Raw genomic sequence first — 15,098 nt, 5'->3', positions numbered from 1 at the left:
TTCTTGGAGAACCTAAAAAACCCAAACTCCCCATTGGATTACCTCCCTTAGAGTTTAGAGCAATTTGCCGCTGCAAACATTTTTATCAGCATCGAATAATATACCTTTTTCATCATTTGATATCAGATTTTAGTTACTGAAATTGTTTCGAGTATCTTTCAGAGATTATGTGATGATATAATGAAATATGAGAAAATAATGTTTGAATCACGTGATGTTCATGGTCTCTGATGTGATAGCACTGAAAAATGAAACGAAATAACGCTTCCAGGACCACTGCATTGGGAATTGGACCTGAACCTAGAGACCTCTCAGCTGTCATTGTCGAAGGGAAATAATCAACAAAGTTTCACCTTAATGGATACCATATCTTTTATCTTTTTGTTCAAGTATTTTAAATAAGATAAAAATTTATTGCAGAACAAAGTCCCTCTCAAGTGAACTAAAATACGACTGCCATAAATATTAGCAAATGATCAATTACATTTTATATTGCTAGGTATTGAAACAGCCATATAATCCAAATATCAAAGCTAACAAAATATATAGACTTTAAATGAGATTTTGATCTGTAATATCATGACCTAAGGCCAGTAAGGACTATCTGACTCGCTCCTTTTCGAAGCGCGGCTTTATTTTGCAATATCCACTTATTCATCATTCTAAAAGTCTCCGGGGTGGAAGTATGATCTTTCTGAAACTTTAAAAATCTTAAGAATGTTAAATTTCATAATCAAAATTTATTTTCTCATTTAAAATAGGGCAAAGTCACAATATTGAAAAAAAAATATATGAAAATTTTAATTTTATATTAATTTCGAGTTCTGAAGTTCATCAGGCCTAAAAAAATCTTTGTTTCCGGTAACATGCTCAAAAAAAGGGTAGGTAGATCGCAAATTTTTTTTATATTTTTTTTTAAGTAAGACTTTTCCGAAATTATTTTTTGTCAAAAATTGAATACAAATAAAGGGGCTATGCCTTTAGAGCATCAGTAAGTTGATTTCTAACATCACTGACCATGTTTAAAGCATAAAATTTAGGGCAGGTCTGGATACCGGAAACAAACAATTTTTACGCCTCACCAAATAAAGCTAATTATACAAAATGGCCGAAACTAACAACGAAAACTACCCCCACCAAACAGTTATTGATAACAAATTCATAATTAATCAAGATAATTTGATCTAAAACAGACGGAAATTGTGTCGTGAAAAAAGTACAGAAGCATCTTAAGAAGGTATCCACACTCAACGCTACATACAGAGATTAGTCATCAAGCATTTAGTTTGAATACAATATATGGATTAAAACTGTGTGCACAGTTTGACTTGCCACGAACAGAATACTTAACGAATTACCATTTCAGCGGCAAGACTGCAAGGTTTATCTTATGCGGTAATTACGTATTGATTAAATGTAACTCGAACAATAAAACATATCATAAAATCTTTTTCGAACAATTAAATCACTCTGTTTTCATGAGGTAAAAAGAAGTAACATGTTATCTTGCTACTGTTGTTTCCGTGCAAATGTGTATGTTTACATGTACATGGCCAATTTCTGAATCTGAAATAAAATCTTCCTCATCTATCAAAACTATTAACAAAGAATATTGACACATACATAAAATCAGCTAGGATATAAAAACATATCATTTCAGGGATTACTGACGTGTCTTTTTGCTGCAAAGAAAGGTTGCATGTGTTAAAATCTACTACCATTTGCCAAATCATTTACGAGTAGACATACAATTACATACATTTTCAATCATAAACGCGAGATAAAATGCCACATAACTGATCATTCCGTCCATGAGTATTCCGATAAAGCTATTCAAATAGACTTGTAGATTTTTTTAAGTAAGATAACCACATCACTGTAAGGTTCCAACCCATTTTTGACATGTAACTCAGTCATCATGCACTCTTTCTTTGGTAATAGTTTGTCAAGAATTATTTAAGATTTACTACGAAAAGGGCGCTATATAAATCTGGTGTAATAAAATATTTGATTAACAAAATCCGGCTTAATATGTTTTGTCGTGAATTGCAGGAATCAGATGCACATCATTCAAAAGATGTTCATAGAGTTTGACCAAAGCAACCTCTCTATGATAGCTACATATTAAATCAGGTGTGGTTTCTATATTTTGTTTTTAACTACCTTATTGATAGAAAACCACTTTTCTATACATGACTTTGACCTACAACTAAAACCATGATTTTCGTGCAAGATTCCTAAATTGTAAGTTTGTTGGCAATTTCTAATTCCTAACTGATTTTTAGTAACAACTACATTGACCTCGGCCCAAGAACGAATACCTGATACATTTTGCAATATTCCATAGCAAATACAAACCTGTCCCCCTCGCCCCTCGCAAAGTAATACCGTATGCAGTAGACTAAACGGCTAAACGGTATGTAAGTACTAAGGACTATTGCTTTCATGCACCTCAAATAATTTCACCGAAACTTCTGTATAAAAGATTTTTTAAACAATCATAACCATATCATATCCTTAGGAAGGACATAATAATGTCACAGATATTTTCCTGCCGCTTTACCACAAAATAACAAAAAGTTACACAACAGAAAAATGCTGATGCGGCCCTTCCAAGCTTCCGTAACAGACAAACAGACAAACAGACAATGAACTGAACAAACAACAACATATATCCTCTTTTGGAAGTTTTTTTGTGTATGGGGGGCGGGGTGGGGGTGAGAAAGAGGGGGAGCAAAATTATGTCAATTTCACCGCGAGTATGGGTGAAATTTTGACCTATGAACAATTTTGCAAAATTATTTCATTCAACTTTTTCTGACAAAGAAGAAAGGGACACTGTTTCAATTCATGCTTAATCTATAAATAAACGTAAAATAAAAACATTATTGAACTTATTTAAAAGCAATGGTAACGAAGTTATAACACTGCGTTTTTTCTCAAAATTAATAGTTCATATATGTCCATGATACATACAGCAAGTAACTTAAAACACTTCGAGCAAATGGATATCCATTAATATTTTAGAGCAGGTGTAATTAAGTCGCCCCGCAACATTTGTTGACCGTCCCTGGGGGAAGTATGTGTACTTGGTCACCCGTTTCTGAATGACTCTCCATAGATCCATTTTGATTTGTCAGTAAAAGAACGAATTAATGTAACTCTCCTTGGAGATGGGACTAAAATCTGTTTTATTAGAAAGCAATTATTAGTGAATATTCATCAAAATCAAACGCGGAGGAGCGTTGTTGACATATACGGGTGAAGTAAATCTGATGCGACAATTACTACGTCGAAGAAATAAAAAAAAATGTAAAAATACATTATTTGAGTAAATAGTAAACGAACACAACTAGTTCTACTAATCATCATTTTCCAACACATGTATAAATTGAGCTGAATCATACAAAATGTACCTGCAAGTACCATTATTTAGATAATTTAATGTAATATTAAACCTTACATTCACCCCAGATTCAGCATCATTCACGAAACAGTTGGATAATATATTAATATTTCACATCCACTGCGGAGGAGAAACGTATATATGAAAGAGGGTGTGCTGCATGCTAGATAATTTACCCAGCCAAGAATTATGTATAAGGAACCCCATTTACTTCGGTGCCAGTTTTAATTGCTAATGTTGAGTTGAAGGTGAAAAGTTGGATACACTTTAAATACTAAATGAGGAAAATGACTAAAATACTAACTGAAATGTTGAAATGTAAAGAAATAAAAAATTGAATTACCCTGAGAGATAAAAATATAATAAAATAGGTAATGTTAATGATTGCGAGCGCTAAAAATAGGATACATGTACGCCTGAACATGAATGTGTGTACATGCCAAAGTTTTACTTTAATGTTATCTAAGTTTCAAATTACACACTAGGGTTCTAATTACTACAGTGTGTGGCGAGTAGGAACTTTGATAAACATTTCAACTTTTGTCAAAAGTGACATTTCTGTTGAAAACCGTCACCTTTTTGATAAGTGCAATTATGTCTAAATCAAAATTAATAATATCTTAAGGTATGCTAGACCTAAATTTCATATTTGAAAATATGAACAGTTACTTCATATAGGTTATGTAAACATAAAAAAGCAGGTTTGTATATATAATAACAGTACTATGCTAAGGTAGTATACAGGCCTTAGCTAAACATGATATAAATGTATTTGACAAGTTTTGTACAGAAAAACCAAATATTTCCCAGGTTAGAATTTTTTACATTTATGTAAGTTCAAAATGTTCTAACAATTTTGCTTCAAAAATGCCAAGATTTCCCCCCATCCGACATTTTGAACTAATGTCGTAGTTCTGACAGAAACTATGGTTAGACGCATGACATAAATAATTTATTTAAATCGAACCCAGGAGTGTATTCTTCGTTATTTCATGTAGGAACTGCTTAGACATTAAGTATGCTGAAAAAATAGTGAATGTGTAATTTAACACTAACCACTCAACATGTTCTTTACTCCCCGAAGACCTTCTAGTAAGGTACGTTTGATGAGCAGACTTGGAAGAATTAAATATAGTACCAGTATTAGACCTACGAACCACGTTATCACCAATCCCACTAACATCGTCCAAGCTTTTAGATATGTTCTTTGTCCGACTAATGAAAGAGTATTTGTTTTTCCCACTGGAAAGATATATCTGATTTTCGCTTGTTTTTTCGTCTGTATCAGACAAAGTTTTTACACTTTTATTATGTTTACCACGTGGTGTTTCGTCAAGTACAGCACTAGTCCCATTCACGTTCAGCCTGGACAATGAGCTTCCACTCAGTACGTTTGGTGTGCTCCTAGTTTTTCTAACTTTCCCATTCTTCTGATTTCCATATAATTTGTATGCTTGTTTGCTTTTCTCAACAAATTTGACATTCTCCGATATACTTGTAAATTCCTTCTTTTTATTTAATGTTTTATCAAATATCCTATGTTTTGAATTCTTCTCACTTAAAACATCTAAATTGTCTGGTTCAGTTACTTCTGAAATCCTTTCCATTCGTTGATCCATTTCTTTTCGTATACCTGTACAGTCCAACGTCTTCAATTTCTTTGCAAAACAGCAGAGTTATTTCAAAATTCACTACACATTTTATAATAACCAACTTTTTCGCCTCAAAAACTTGCACATTATCAGTACCTGGTCCAGACCAGCACCACAGTTTAACTTGGGTTACCAAGTCAAACTTGATTAATTGCAGTAATTACGTTATTTTCCATGTCAGCCCATTACAACTAGTTAAAACCATATAGAAACCTTTCAAAAACACATCTTGATATAAACAGAAACAAAACACGAGAAAATTCATGCATTTAAGAGGCAAAGCCATTTGAAAAATCTGCTGTCTTGCAAATAATGGAACACCCACGAGCGCACGCGCACACACACATCGCAATCTTTGCCGTTTTCCGAGATTTTTTTTTTAAGTAAAAAGTTTACTGTTAGTCAGTGATACGTAAAGTAGAACTACTATACCTGATTATTTGCATTGAAGTGCATGTTATGAATAACTTCTAAATAGAGACTATCTCTATATCGTTTGTGGGTAATTAGGTAATTGAGGTCTCATTTGTGCCGAACGTTTTAAACACTATCTCAAAAGTTTCTGTCAGGTGAATGGGTATTATAAATCATGTTTAATACTGATTTTAGGAATAGCCGTGACACTGAGACGCAATTATTACTTATCCAAAAAAATGGTTATATTATGACAATTACTCTTTAAAATGACATTTGTAATTTAAAGTCACGATTAACGCCTGTTTGTAGGTATTTAAACCTGGCACGCTAAAGCACTAGGGAAGCTTCTTGCATTGGAGCGTCTTCTGTATCTTGCACTATCCTCTAACTGAAAATTACTAACGGTCTCACTCTTACTTGTGGTTCTTAAACAAGACTCCAATAAAATATGTGAATAATGACAGGAATAATGAGAGAAAAGTAATGACAGGAAATTGTTGACAAAAAAGCTACTTCATCTTCTCATTGGGGAAAACAGGGTCATACAAAGATGGCGTACCTTGCAGCCGAACCTGGCGTACCTTACAGCCGAACCTGGCGTACCTTACAGCCGACCCTGTGTTCAGACCGCGTAAGAACAGAGACATCTTGGTTTCCATTTGAAACATTTCTGGCATTTGTCAGAGAATCAAAAATCTTGAAATAAGATTAATGTAAACATGTGAATAAGGTAAGACAATGTCCGTTCTGATTGGCCATTTATCTAAACAAACCCAAGAAGTGATGATTTTTTACCATAATTCAACACCTTTCCCAGTCGTGTTTAATCAAAGATATATATGAAAGATTCTTAAAATAAAGATTACCAGTTGATTACAACATTTAACTCCAAAAACATATGGCCTTTAAATACAAGTTTACAGAAAGGTATTCACACCCGAAGTACAATGTAGCCCCCCCCCCCCACCCCATATAAACGTTTTTGACATATTTATTTGCTACATTTGATGTGTATCGCTCTCACGGTGCCAACGATTTGAAAGAGAACGCGAAAAAAGTCATATCAAGTCACGCATCATTATTTATACGTATTTTGTCCGTTAGCTACATATGGTTCTGCTTATGGAAGGCCGTTCACGTCACAATGTCAAACAGGAAATCTGAGCAAACAACTGTTGGCCTTTAACCACATGTCATGTCAATGGTCTGAAATATCTGAGAGCGAGTAGTAAGGCTATAGGGGTTCGAGGCCATTCTCCCTCGTAAAATGTTGTGTTTCAAGATCGTATATAGTGCGTCTTGGGGTGATTTTCACACAAGTGGCATTCAATAATTCACGGTACCAGATTCTTCTAATTAGGTATGAATATTTGTTTACAATAATTGTGCTATGACAAACCTATGGTGATTCAGTAATAGACCAGGTCACGTTTATATCACCCCCTTGCAATCTTTCACGGCTAATCACTGTAAGGGACGGTATAACTCTGCAAACTAGATTGGATTTACAGTCAAATCTATGTGAGCGGTCACCTCTATCAAGACGCTATATATGTCTAAAGTTGTCATATTTTCTATTTCCCATTTCTATACTTCTAAAGCGAATTAACATGTATTAAGCAACAATCTGTTTTAAAAGGCCGCTGTTGTTAATTTCCTCAGACTGGCTGCTTATCACAGGTTTTACTGTATAAACTTACACAAATGGGTGAGAAACAACTAATATTCAAATAAAACAAACAACATAAAAAGTTGTCCTTATTCAATTTTGATTTTCGAGCATTCTGTTGAGATTGAAATGTATGAGAAATTATTTAACCAGCGTGAGACCGTGATCTCATTGTAAAATGAGTAAAACGTACGATGACGAAACTTTCATAAAATCTCTTAAATTGTTGGAGCTACGCGCATGACCTTATGTTTTGAGTAAATTAGATAAAGGAAGGTTTTTCGAAAAGTAAAATGAAATACAGTTATAATTCTTATAATACAAAATGCAAGTTTTCTTAATGCCCTCCATCTTTGTATGTAATTTGAATAGATTCCTTTCACCAGTTAAAAAATTATGCCCTGGACTATCAAATCTAATAAAGGGAGATAATTCAAAGATAGAGTTATAGTTTTTACACACTGTACATTTTCTCAATGTCCTCTCACGGTTATAAGTGGACTTATAACAAAATAGTTCTTTTGAGGTTTGCTTTGAATAATGTGTTTCGAATAAATTAATAAAGGGAAATACTTATATATAGAGTCAAGATAGAATATAGTTATTATACATTGCATTATCTCCTTTTTATCTATGCAGTTTGAATCACTTTATCGATGGCATTAAATAAAGCATGAAAATGCTTGTATTCACGTTCTGCTCTCACCAAGTTTTGTTCAGTTGTACTGGGTCTGGTTCCAGTTATCATCACGACATTGATAAAAATCAAAGCGCTCAAAGCGCTGATGGTGGCTGCTAATCAATGTGTAAAATATTCTTAAGAAAGCGACATCTGAGGAATTGTTAATATAAACCGGAAGAACTCTTTTTTTCAAAATAGTCTTGGTTATAAAATTAATCCTTTTTCACTGCCAGTCATTGTTTATATACACACTGATTCAGTCTTTAACGAATAGTTTTGATCCTTTTTGATTATTTGTGACGAAAACTACAACATAAATTACATCGACGATGTTTTGCTATAAATAAATAATATGCTTTTTCTTCAAATCATTCAGCTTTTAAGATTTCTTTCTAAAGCTTTTGGACAGTGCCTGTCATGAATTATATACACACTGATTTGGTCCTTATCAAATATCTGTGAGATTTTTGTGAATGAAAACAACACAAATATACACCACAAATGCACCTCAGAATGTCAGTTCTGCAACCAGTGTATTTTAGAGGTGCATCAATTATCACTCCATCCGATATACTAAAAAGTCCGCTATACATAACAGGCTTCGCAAAAATGTTTGACATTAAGTCAGACAAACTTACAACTGAACTTTAGTCAGACCGAGAAAAAAATCGAAAAATATGTAACTGGCGAAACGAAACCGTTTTAATTTTTTACATATATTTGTATCAAATCAGATATATTGAGCCGCACCATAAGAAAACCAACATAGTGCGTTTGCGATCAGCATGGATCAAGACCAGCTTGTGTATCCACGTAGTCTGGTCAGGATCCATGCTGTTAGCTTCCAATGCCTATGAGAAACCGTTAGCGAGCAGCATTGATCCTGACCAGACTGTGCGGATCCTCAAGTTGATCTGGGTACCTGCTGGTCACAAATGCACTATGTTGGTTTTCTCATGGTGCGACTCAAATGAATTTAGCTGAAGTGAACAGAATCTGTCTTAAAACAATTTAATTTTTAAGGTGGTCAAATCTGTTATCCGACGACTTGCTATAGACTGCCGTTTCAAAAAGGCGTGTATTAATATCATCGTTAATTGGCAGTATCAACGCCTGGGGAAATCCATATCACTGCTGATTATCGATTTCTATAAATAGCCTAATTAACATTTGGTCATATTTTCGCGTGTTTGAAACGAAAACGAGACAATGTTGACATTCTTAGATCACTATAGTTGCATTAATATATCTTACAAGTTGATAGCTATGACGAACATTTAAGTTTATTTGACATATTTGAAAATTGTTACAACTTGCTGGAAAACCTATGGGAGGTACAAACTGGTATTGTCTATGGACCGGAAATGTTCGGAAACTTTTCCGTTGAAATTCCGTTTCTATTTTTAGCCGTGGATTATTGCTAGCAGAAGTCATCGTTCTTTATCAAATACAGCCTTATATTTCGGGAGTTATACATGTGACACTGCGGTTAGGAAACATGTTTGAATTTTCAGTCTAGATTCCCAGGCTAGGTTTCTACCTTTTCTACGTTATAAGCTACGTGAACTCTAGGGCAGTACTATGCAATAGCTAATCAATATCATCGCTCCAGTTCACATGACATGAGGTCATCGTTTATTCACGTGACCATAAATTTGCATATTTGTATTCATACACGTGGTTGTTTTAATTAAAACGTTGACTTCAGTTTGTATTGATTTTAGTCGCCGAATTTACATTAAAAATGATATTAAGGCATATATTGTAGCATTGCATATTATGCACGTTGTGTAGATAATTGTTTCCCTGAAAAGCCTGGAATTATTTTTGGTTGTGTTATTAGGATGGTCTGAAGAACTGACAAGATTTCTCAAACTGAGTATTCTTTTTGACACTGGCGGCAGCAGCCACCAAAAATCATTTCGTGTTTTATACTTTACCAGTCTTGTTTGCTTTCTTTTCTCGTACATGAATTTGATTAATTTGAAGAAGGGTATAAATAATGAGTGGAATTTGTAAATGGCATTTTCTACAATCGAGTGAATTTATGAAATTAATACTTTTTAAAGAAAACAGGACTTACTCAATAAAATCAACAAACTGGCTTCAAGGGATTTACCTTTTCAGTCTTGTGGTTTCTTGAGTAAAGGTTCAATTAAAATTGATATTTGTAGATATAATTAACGCTCAAATCTGCTAACCTGTCAGTACAATAAATTTTCCCAATTAACTTGAAATCTTATCGCCTGTTCTTGACATAAGTGTTGTTTCGGTAAAAAGATGACAAATTAAATTAACTTTATAAGTAACGCTTTTTTTTATCGAGAGATTAAGTAAAGTCCTAATTATTTAACCTTCTCATGTATGAATGAAATATATGGACGTGTTTTAACATGAGGACAATTGTTGTATAGCCCGTGTATTTCAACCTAAATCTGCAATTCACTTAATATGACAATCTCTTTTATTTTCAAGGCTTTGATCTATGTAGTTTGAGTGGAGCTGCAAAAGAACTTTTTAGTATTCCGTTATAACCTGCTGCTTTTTAACGGTGTGCGTGTGGGTATTGGGGTGAGTGTGTGTGTGTGTGGGGGGGGGGGGGGGGGGGGGGGGGGGGGGGGGGGGGGGGGGGGGGGGGGGGGGTACGGGAAGCGGGGATAAAGGGAAAGATCGAACAAAATAGTCGAAAATGGTTCAGCTGTCAGGCTGCCGCATTGAGGTTAAAAGATAGAAACGCACGTGCACTTCTCATTCCTTAAGAGCCAGCTCAAAGGTCCATGTAAAAATTTTCCCACCACGCATAATTCAAATTTAGAGTCGGAGCTGAATGAATTTAGAGCTAGCTGGCATCGAATAACTAAGAGTAAGCTCAAGATCGATGTTCGAATTTTCAGAAAGCTAGCCTCCCGCACTTGAAGCAGACGCTGTACCACTAGGCTACCGAGGCGGTCGGAGTGTAAGTGACAGTATCTATTATACTGATAGGGGGAAGTTACACTATGTCTGGGTGTTGGTAGTAGTGTCTACTATAATACTGGTATGAGCACTGGGTCGAATTTTGGGTGACAGTGTCTATGGAAGTAACACTACATCGGAGTTTGGGTGGTATCGACTGTTGTACTTATCAGGGGGAGTTACAAGTACATCTAAGTTTGGGTGCAATCTCTATAATACTCATGTGGGGAAGTAAGACCGCGTCAGAGGTTAGGAGGTAGTGTTTGCTGTATCGATGAGGGGGGTGGGGGATGAGGGGTGAGTAAGACTGCGTTGGAGTTTGGTTGACTGTGTCTCATATACTCGAAGGGGGGAAGTAAGACATGGTCGGAGTTTGGGTGATTGTGTCTACTATACTCATTAGGGGAAGTAAGACTGCGTCGGAGTTTGGTTGGTTCTGTCCACTCTATTTATCAGGGGGTGGGGGTGGGTGGGGGTTACACCGCACTAGAGTTTGGGTGGTACCAGTGTTTTCTGTGTTTGTAAGAGAAAGTAACACTGGATTGAAGATTAGGTCGATGTGTTTACTACAGAATCACTGTGTCGGAGTTTAGGTGAAAGTAGTTATTATACGTTCTCGATTTTATTTTCATATTTGTCCTTCCGTGAACCTGGAACATAATAACATTTTGCCTGATAATTAATTAATTACATCTACATTATAACGTAAAATGAACTGTATTATAAAGAACAATAAATTGTACTATTTTATAAAATAAACTGTATTATTTCGAAAAATCAACTGTTTTATGTAGTAAAACTACATAAGAAAATGAACATATTGGTTTATTTTAGATACCCTACACATAATTTATCTTTAAAGTATAATTTGTAATAACTTGTTTTTGCCACAGCTTTACTGGGATATTATGTATTATGTTTATTGCCCTCTCAACGATAACATTTTGTCAGAGGTTTGTTCGTTCATGGCCCTAAAACATGACAGAAAATTTATTACGGTTATTTAGAGCGTATGAAAATATAAATAATTTAAACTCTTCAAAAGTATTTAGACAGTCTTTAAGTGGCTTACATGCTACACTGTTCACGCGGCGATTTCCATCTGTTATCGAAGTATTTCATCTATCAAACTAACTAAATATGGATCATAAATGAATAAGAGATCATAGTCCAAAATAATGTTGTCAAAAACCGTCGGAGTATTTCGTTTTTCGACTTTGTATTTTCGAACATGTATTATGAAACAATTTACCCAAGTTCATGATATCTCAAGGGATTAGCCAAACATGTACACAAAAACATTTAGAGCACGTCTGGTGTTGGACTATTCAAAAGCTCTATGTTTTATCCTTCATTCCTACACAATACTTCGCCACAACACCATTTTTATGAGCATTTAGCGCACAGGTGCCTGGACAGGTGCTTGGACACCAAAAGGACACCCAGAGTCTCAAGCTGCAACCCTGAAACGCAACAGATGCCACTAAGAAATATACGATAACGTATTCTTTTCTATCATATAACTATTCACATACGTGTTCATCGCTGAACTCTTAAAACATGTTGTAATATTCTGCAAGCAATAGAACCCCAAATGTAAAAATGGCCGAAAATGTGAAAATGATTGAAAAAATGTGTTACAGATGTAAAAAAATCCACAAACGTGAAACCTAGTTGTTCTGTAGAGATAGTCATAAAAAGCGTCATAAATGTAAAAACATTGTTTTGTTCACAAATGTGAAAAAGGTTTCCTACAAATGTAATGCCGATTTGAAATTCGAAATCTGAATTGGTAGAAACACAGTAGTCTACACCAATGGATGAAAACTTGCCTCAAAACTGGTCTTCTCATATACCACAACTTCGTCACTGACATTAAAACATAAACACATTCTAATGATATAGTCATAAAACAGCCTTACTAAATAATGACGGGCCCTGACTGGGTCCTTAATCTGCTTATCCTCTCGAGCTATTTTTGTTCAGTGTTAAATAAATATTTCAAGTCGAAGAGTAACAGAATATGGCCTAAAGCAAGTATACTGTACATACACGGCTACGTTAATGCCATACAATATAGTTACAAGTCAAATGGTTTATCGCGGCCAGAAATGTGTACAAACCGGACAGATGTTGCGAAATTGTCATTTGTGCAGGAAAGAAGCGTTTACCATAATGTCCAGTACTGGACAGGTATAGTGACCATGCACGGACACAGCCAATTTTCTCAGAGGGGGTCCGATCCCCTGCCCCCCCCCCCCCCGGAAATTTTGAAATTTAGCACTTCATTTTTTGCATTCTGGGACAGTTTTATGGACTAAACCGTTAAATTTGGGAAAATGATAAAATCAAGCTTTCTTGAAGGTAAAATTCTTAGTTTCTTTTAGATAAATAATATGAATTATGTTGGGGTCGTATGTAGCAGCAGCCGTATATACTTGACATGCAGTCCTAATGTTGCCTTTTTCGAAAAACATCTTCTTTCCAACTTGTCTTCTTTCCTTTTTTAAAGATTTTCCAAGAGATAAATAATATGAATTATGTCGGGGTCGTATGTAGCAGCAACCGCATATACTTAACATGCAGTCCTAATGTTGCCTTTTTCGAAAAACATTTTCTTTCCTTCTTGTCTTCTTTCCAGAGGGGGTCCGGCCCCCCGCCCCCCCCCCCCCCCCCCCCCCCTCTCTGGATCCGCGCATGGTGACATATCATGCTTTCTGTTTATGCAGGTAAACTTGTGTTTGGTTAAATTTCAACAGAGCACAATTGTCTGAACAGTGTACAAACTCATTACTGCTTTTTCAGGCAAGGGTGGAAAAAAAGTGGTAGACAATGAAAGCAGTAACATTTTTATTTAAAAAAAATAAACAATGAGACAAACATTTCCAACATCTTTGGACGGTTCAAAAATCCCATGTTAAACATACGATAAAGCCCGAAACGCGTGAAAATGTTCCGAATGTAAATCGAGTGAAGTAAGCGCTCTATGTATAGAGTTAGATTATGCGTTTAGATTGATTAAACTGGGCGAGTCTACTTACTTATTACTTGAGGATGAAAAAACCGTGTTTTTTAAATGTTGCTCTTACACAAGGGTGGCGGTTGAACTACTAAAAGTACAACAACAGTTAATTCACAACAAATCGTACGGTATGTTTTATAATCAGTAGAAGCTAGTCGTATTTACGCTTATGAGACCTGTTTCACCCACAAGTAAAGAATTCACAGGTCCATCATGAAATATTTTCCCCAGCGCGCATATACTTGTTCTATTCAATATGATCGCGGCCTCGATCAATAACTTCCAAGTCTTCTTAAGACATTCCGGGAGTTGTAACTGGGCAACCTTTAGCGCAGTTGCCGGTCTGTTACTTACGGATTCTCTTTTGGTGTTAAATATAAAGTTGAACAGTTGCAGACGGTATTAATAAAAAAAACAACTAAGTGTGAATGGTTAAATGCCAAAAAAAATCGGTTTCTAAATAAAGGGAAGGTAAATGCATTAGGAATAGAAATGCCTGTTTACAAGTTCGAATACGGAAAGTAAATGACGAGAGCTTATTTATACTGCTGTTATATATTTAAGAAATCATATTCAACAATACAGGCTTTTGGAGATAAGCAAACAAATCTATTTGACAAATTATTTGATCTTGAACTGAGAATTTTTTTGTATAGATGAGTCACACTCTTGAGTAATTAATCTAAATATCTCAGAAAAGACATGGATGCCCAGTATTTTTATTGTTTCTTATGTTTCTGTTGTATAGAATATAAAATATTTATAACATTGTCCATTGAAAAAGATATGATATAAATGTGCAATTTTTTATCACACTTTTAAGTATATCAGAGAAATTTTCTCAGAAATTAGTTAAAAAAGGGATTTTATGTGAATTTTGAATTTTATTTGTATCAGTTTTGTAATATTCGATGCACTGAAGCATTAAATCAATTTGCCATGAAACTGAATTCATAGTTTGCTTCAGTTCTTTTTTTTTCCCATTGAATAGCAATTTCAAATTGGTCACGGTGTTTCGACACATTGTATATATTTTGTCATAGAAATTAGGACATCACTTACCTTACCAATATCCAACGACAAATTAATAAAATCAAATTGAAAATGCTTTGGAAGCATAGAACGCAACCAAGCAAAATAATAGTAGAGTTTGTTCACGAGACGTAATAAAATGTGCAACCATGTTTTAAGTAAATAACATGACGGGTATGCTGTATCAGCATACCGCACGTCACGAGAAAAAAGACAAAATAACAGAATATGAGAGGGTCCTAGACTCCTAGTGCCTATTGCAT

General features: G+C 35.0%; 1 protein-coding gene across 4 annotated transcripts in view; it reads right to left on the bottom strand.

The window, feature by feature from the left end:
* The window catches only part of LOC123534316 (kinesin-II 85 kDa subunit-like), a 174,644-nt gene that overhangs the window by 137,547 nt on the left and 21,999 nt on the right, over nt 1–15,098 (bottom strand). The window contains exon 1 of one of the 4 annotated variants that reach the window (XM_053519564.1): nt 4,463–5,424. The exons of the other annotated variants lie outside the window; for them this stretch is intronic. Within the exon in view, the coding sequence (XP_053375539.1) occupies nt 4,463–5,025 (563 nt within the window). The 5' untranslated portion in view covers nt 5,026–5,424. Of the gene's footprint in view, nt 1–4,462; nt 5,425–15,098 lie in introns of those variants that run through there. 4 annotated transcript variants of the gene reach the window in all.

This window comes from Mercenaria mercenaria, chromosome 12, assembly GCF_021730395.1.
Source record: "Mercenaria mercenaria strain notata chromosome 12, MADL_Memer_1, whole genome shotgun sequence".
NCBI classification, from domain to species: domain Eukaryota; kingdom Metazoa; phylum Mollusca; class Bivalvia; order Venerida; family Veneridae; genus Mercenaria; species Mercenaria mercenaria.
Note: the sequence above shows the minus strand (reverse complement) of the source record. Positions and strands in the feature narration are given on the sequence as shown.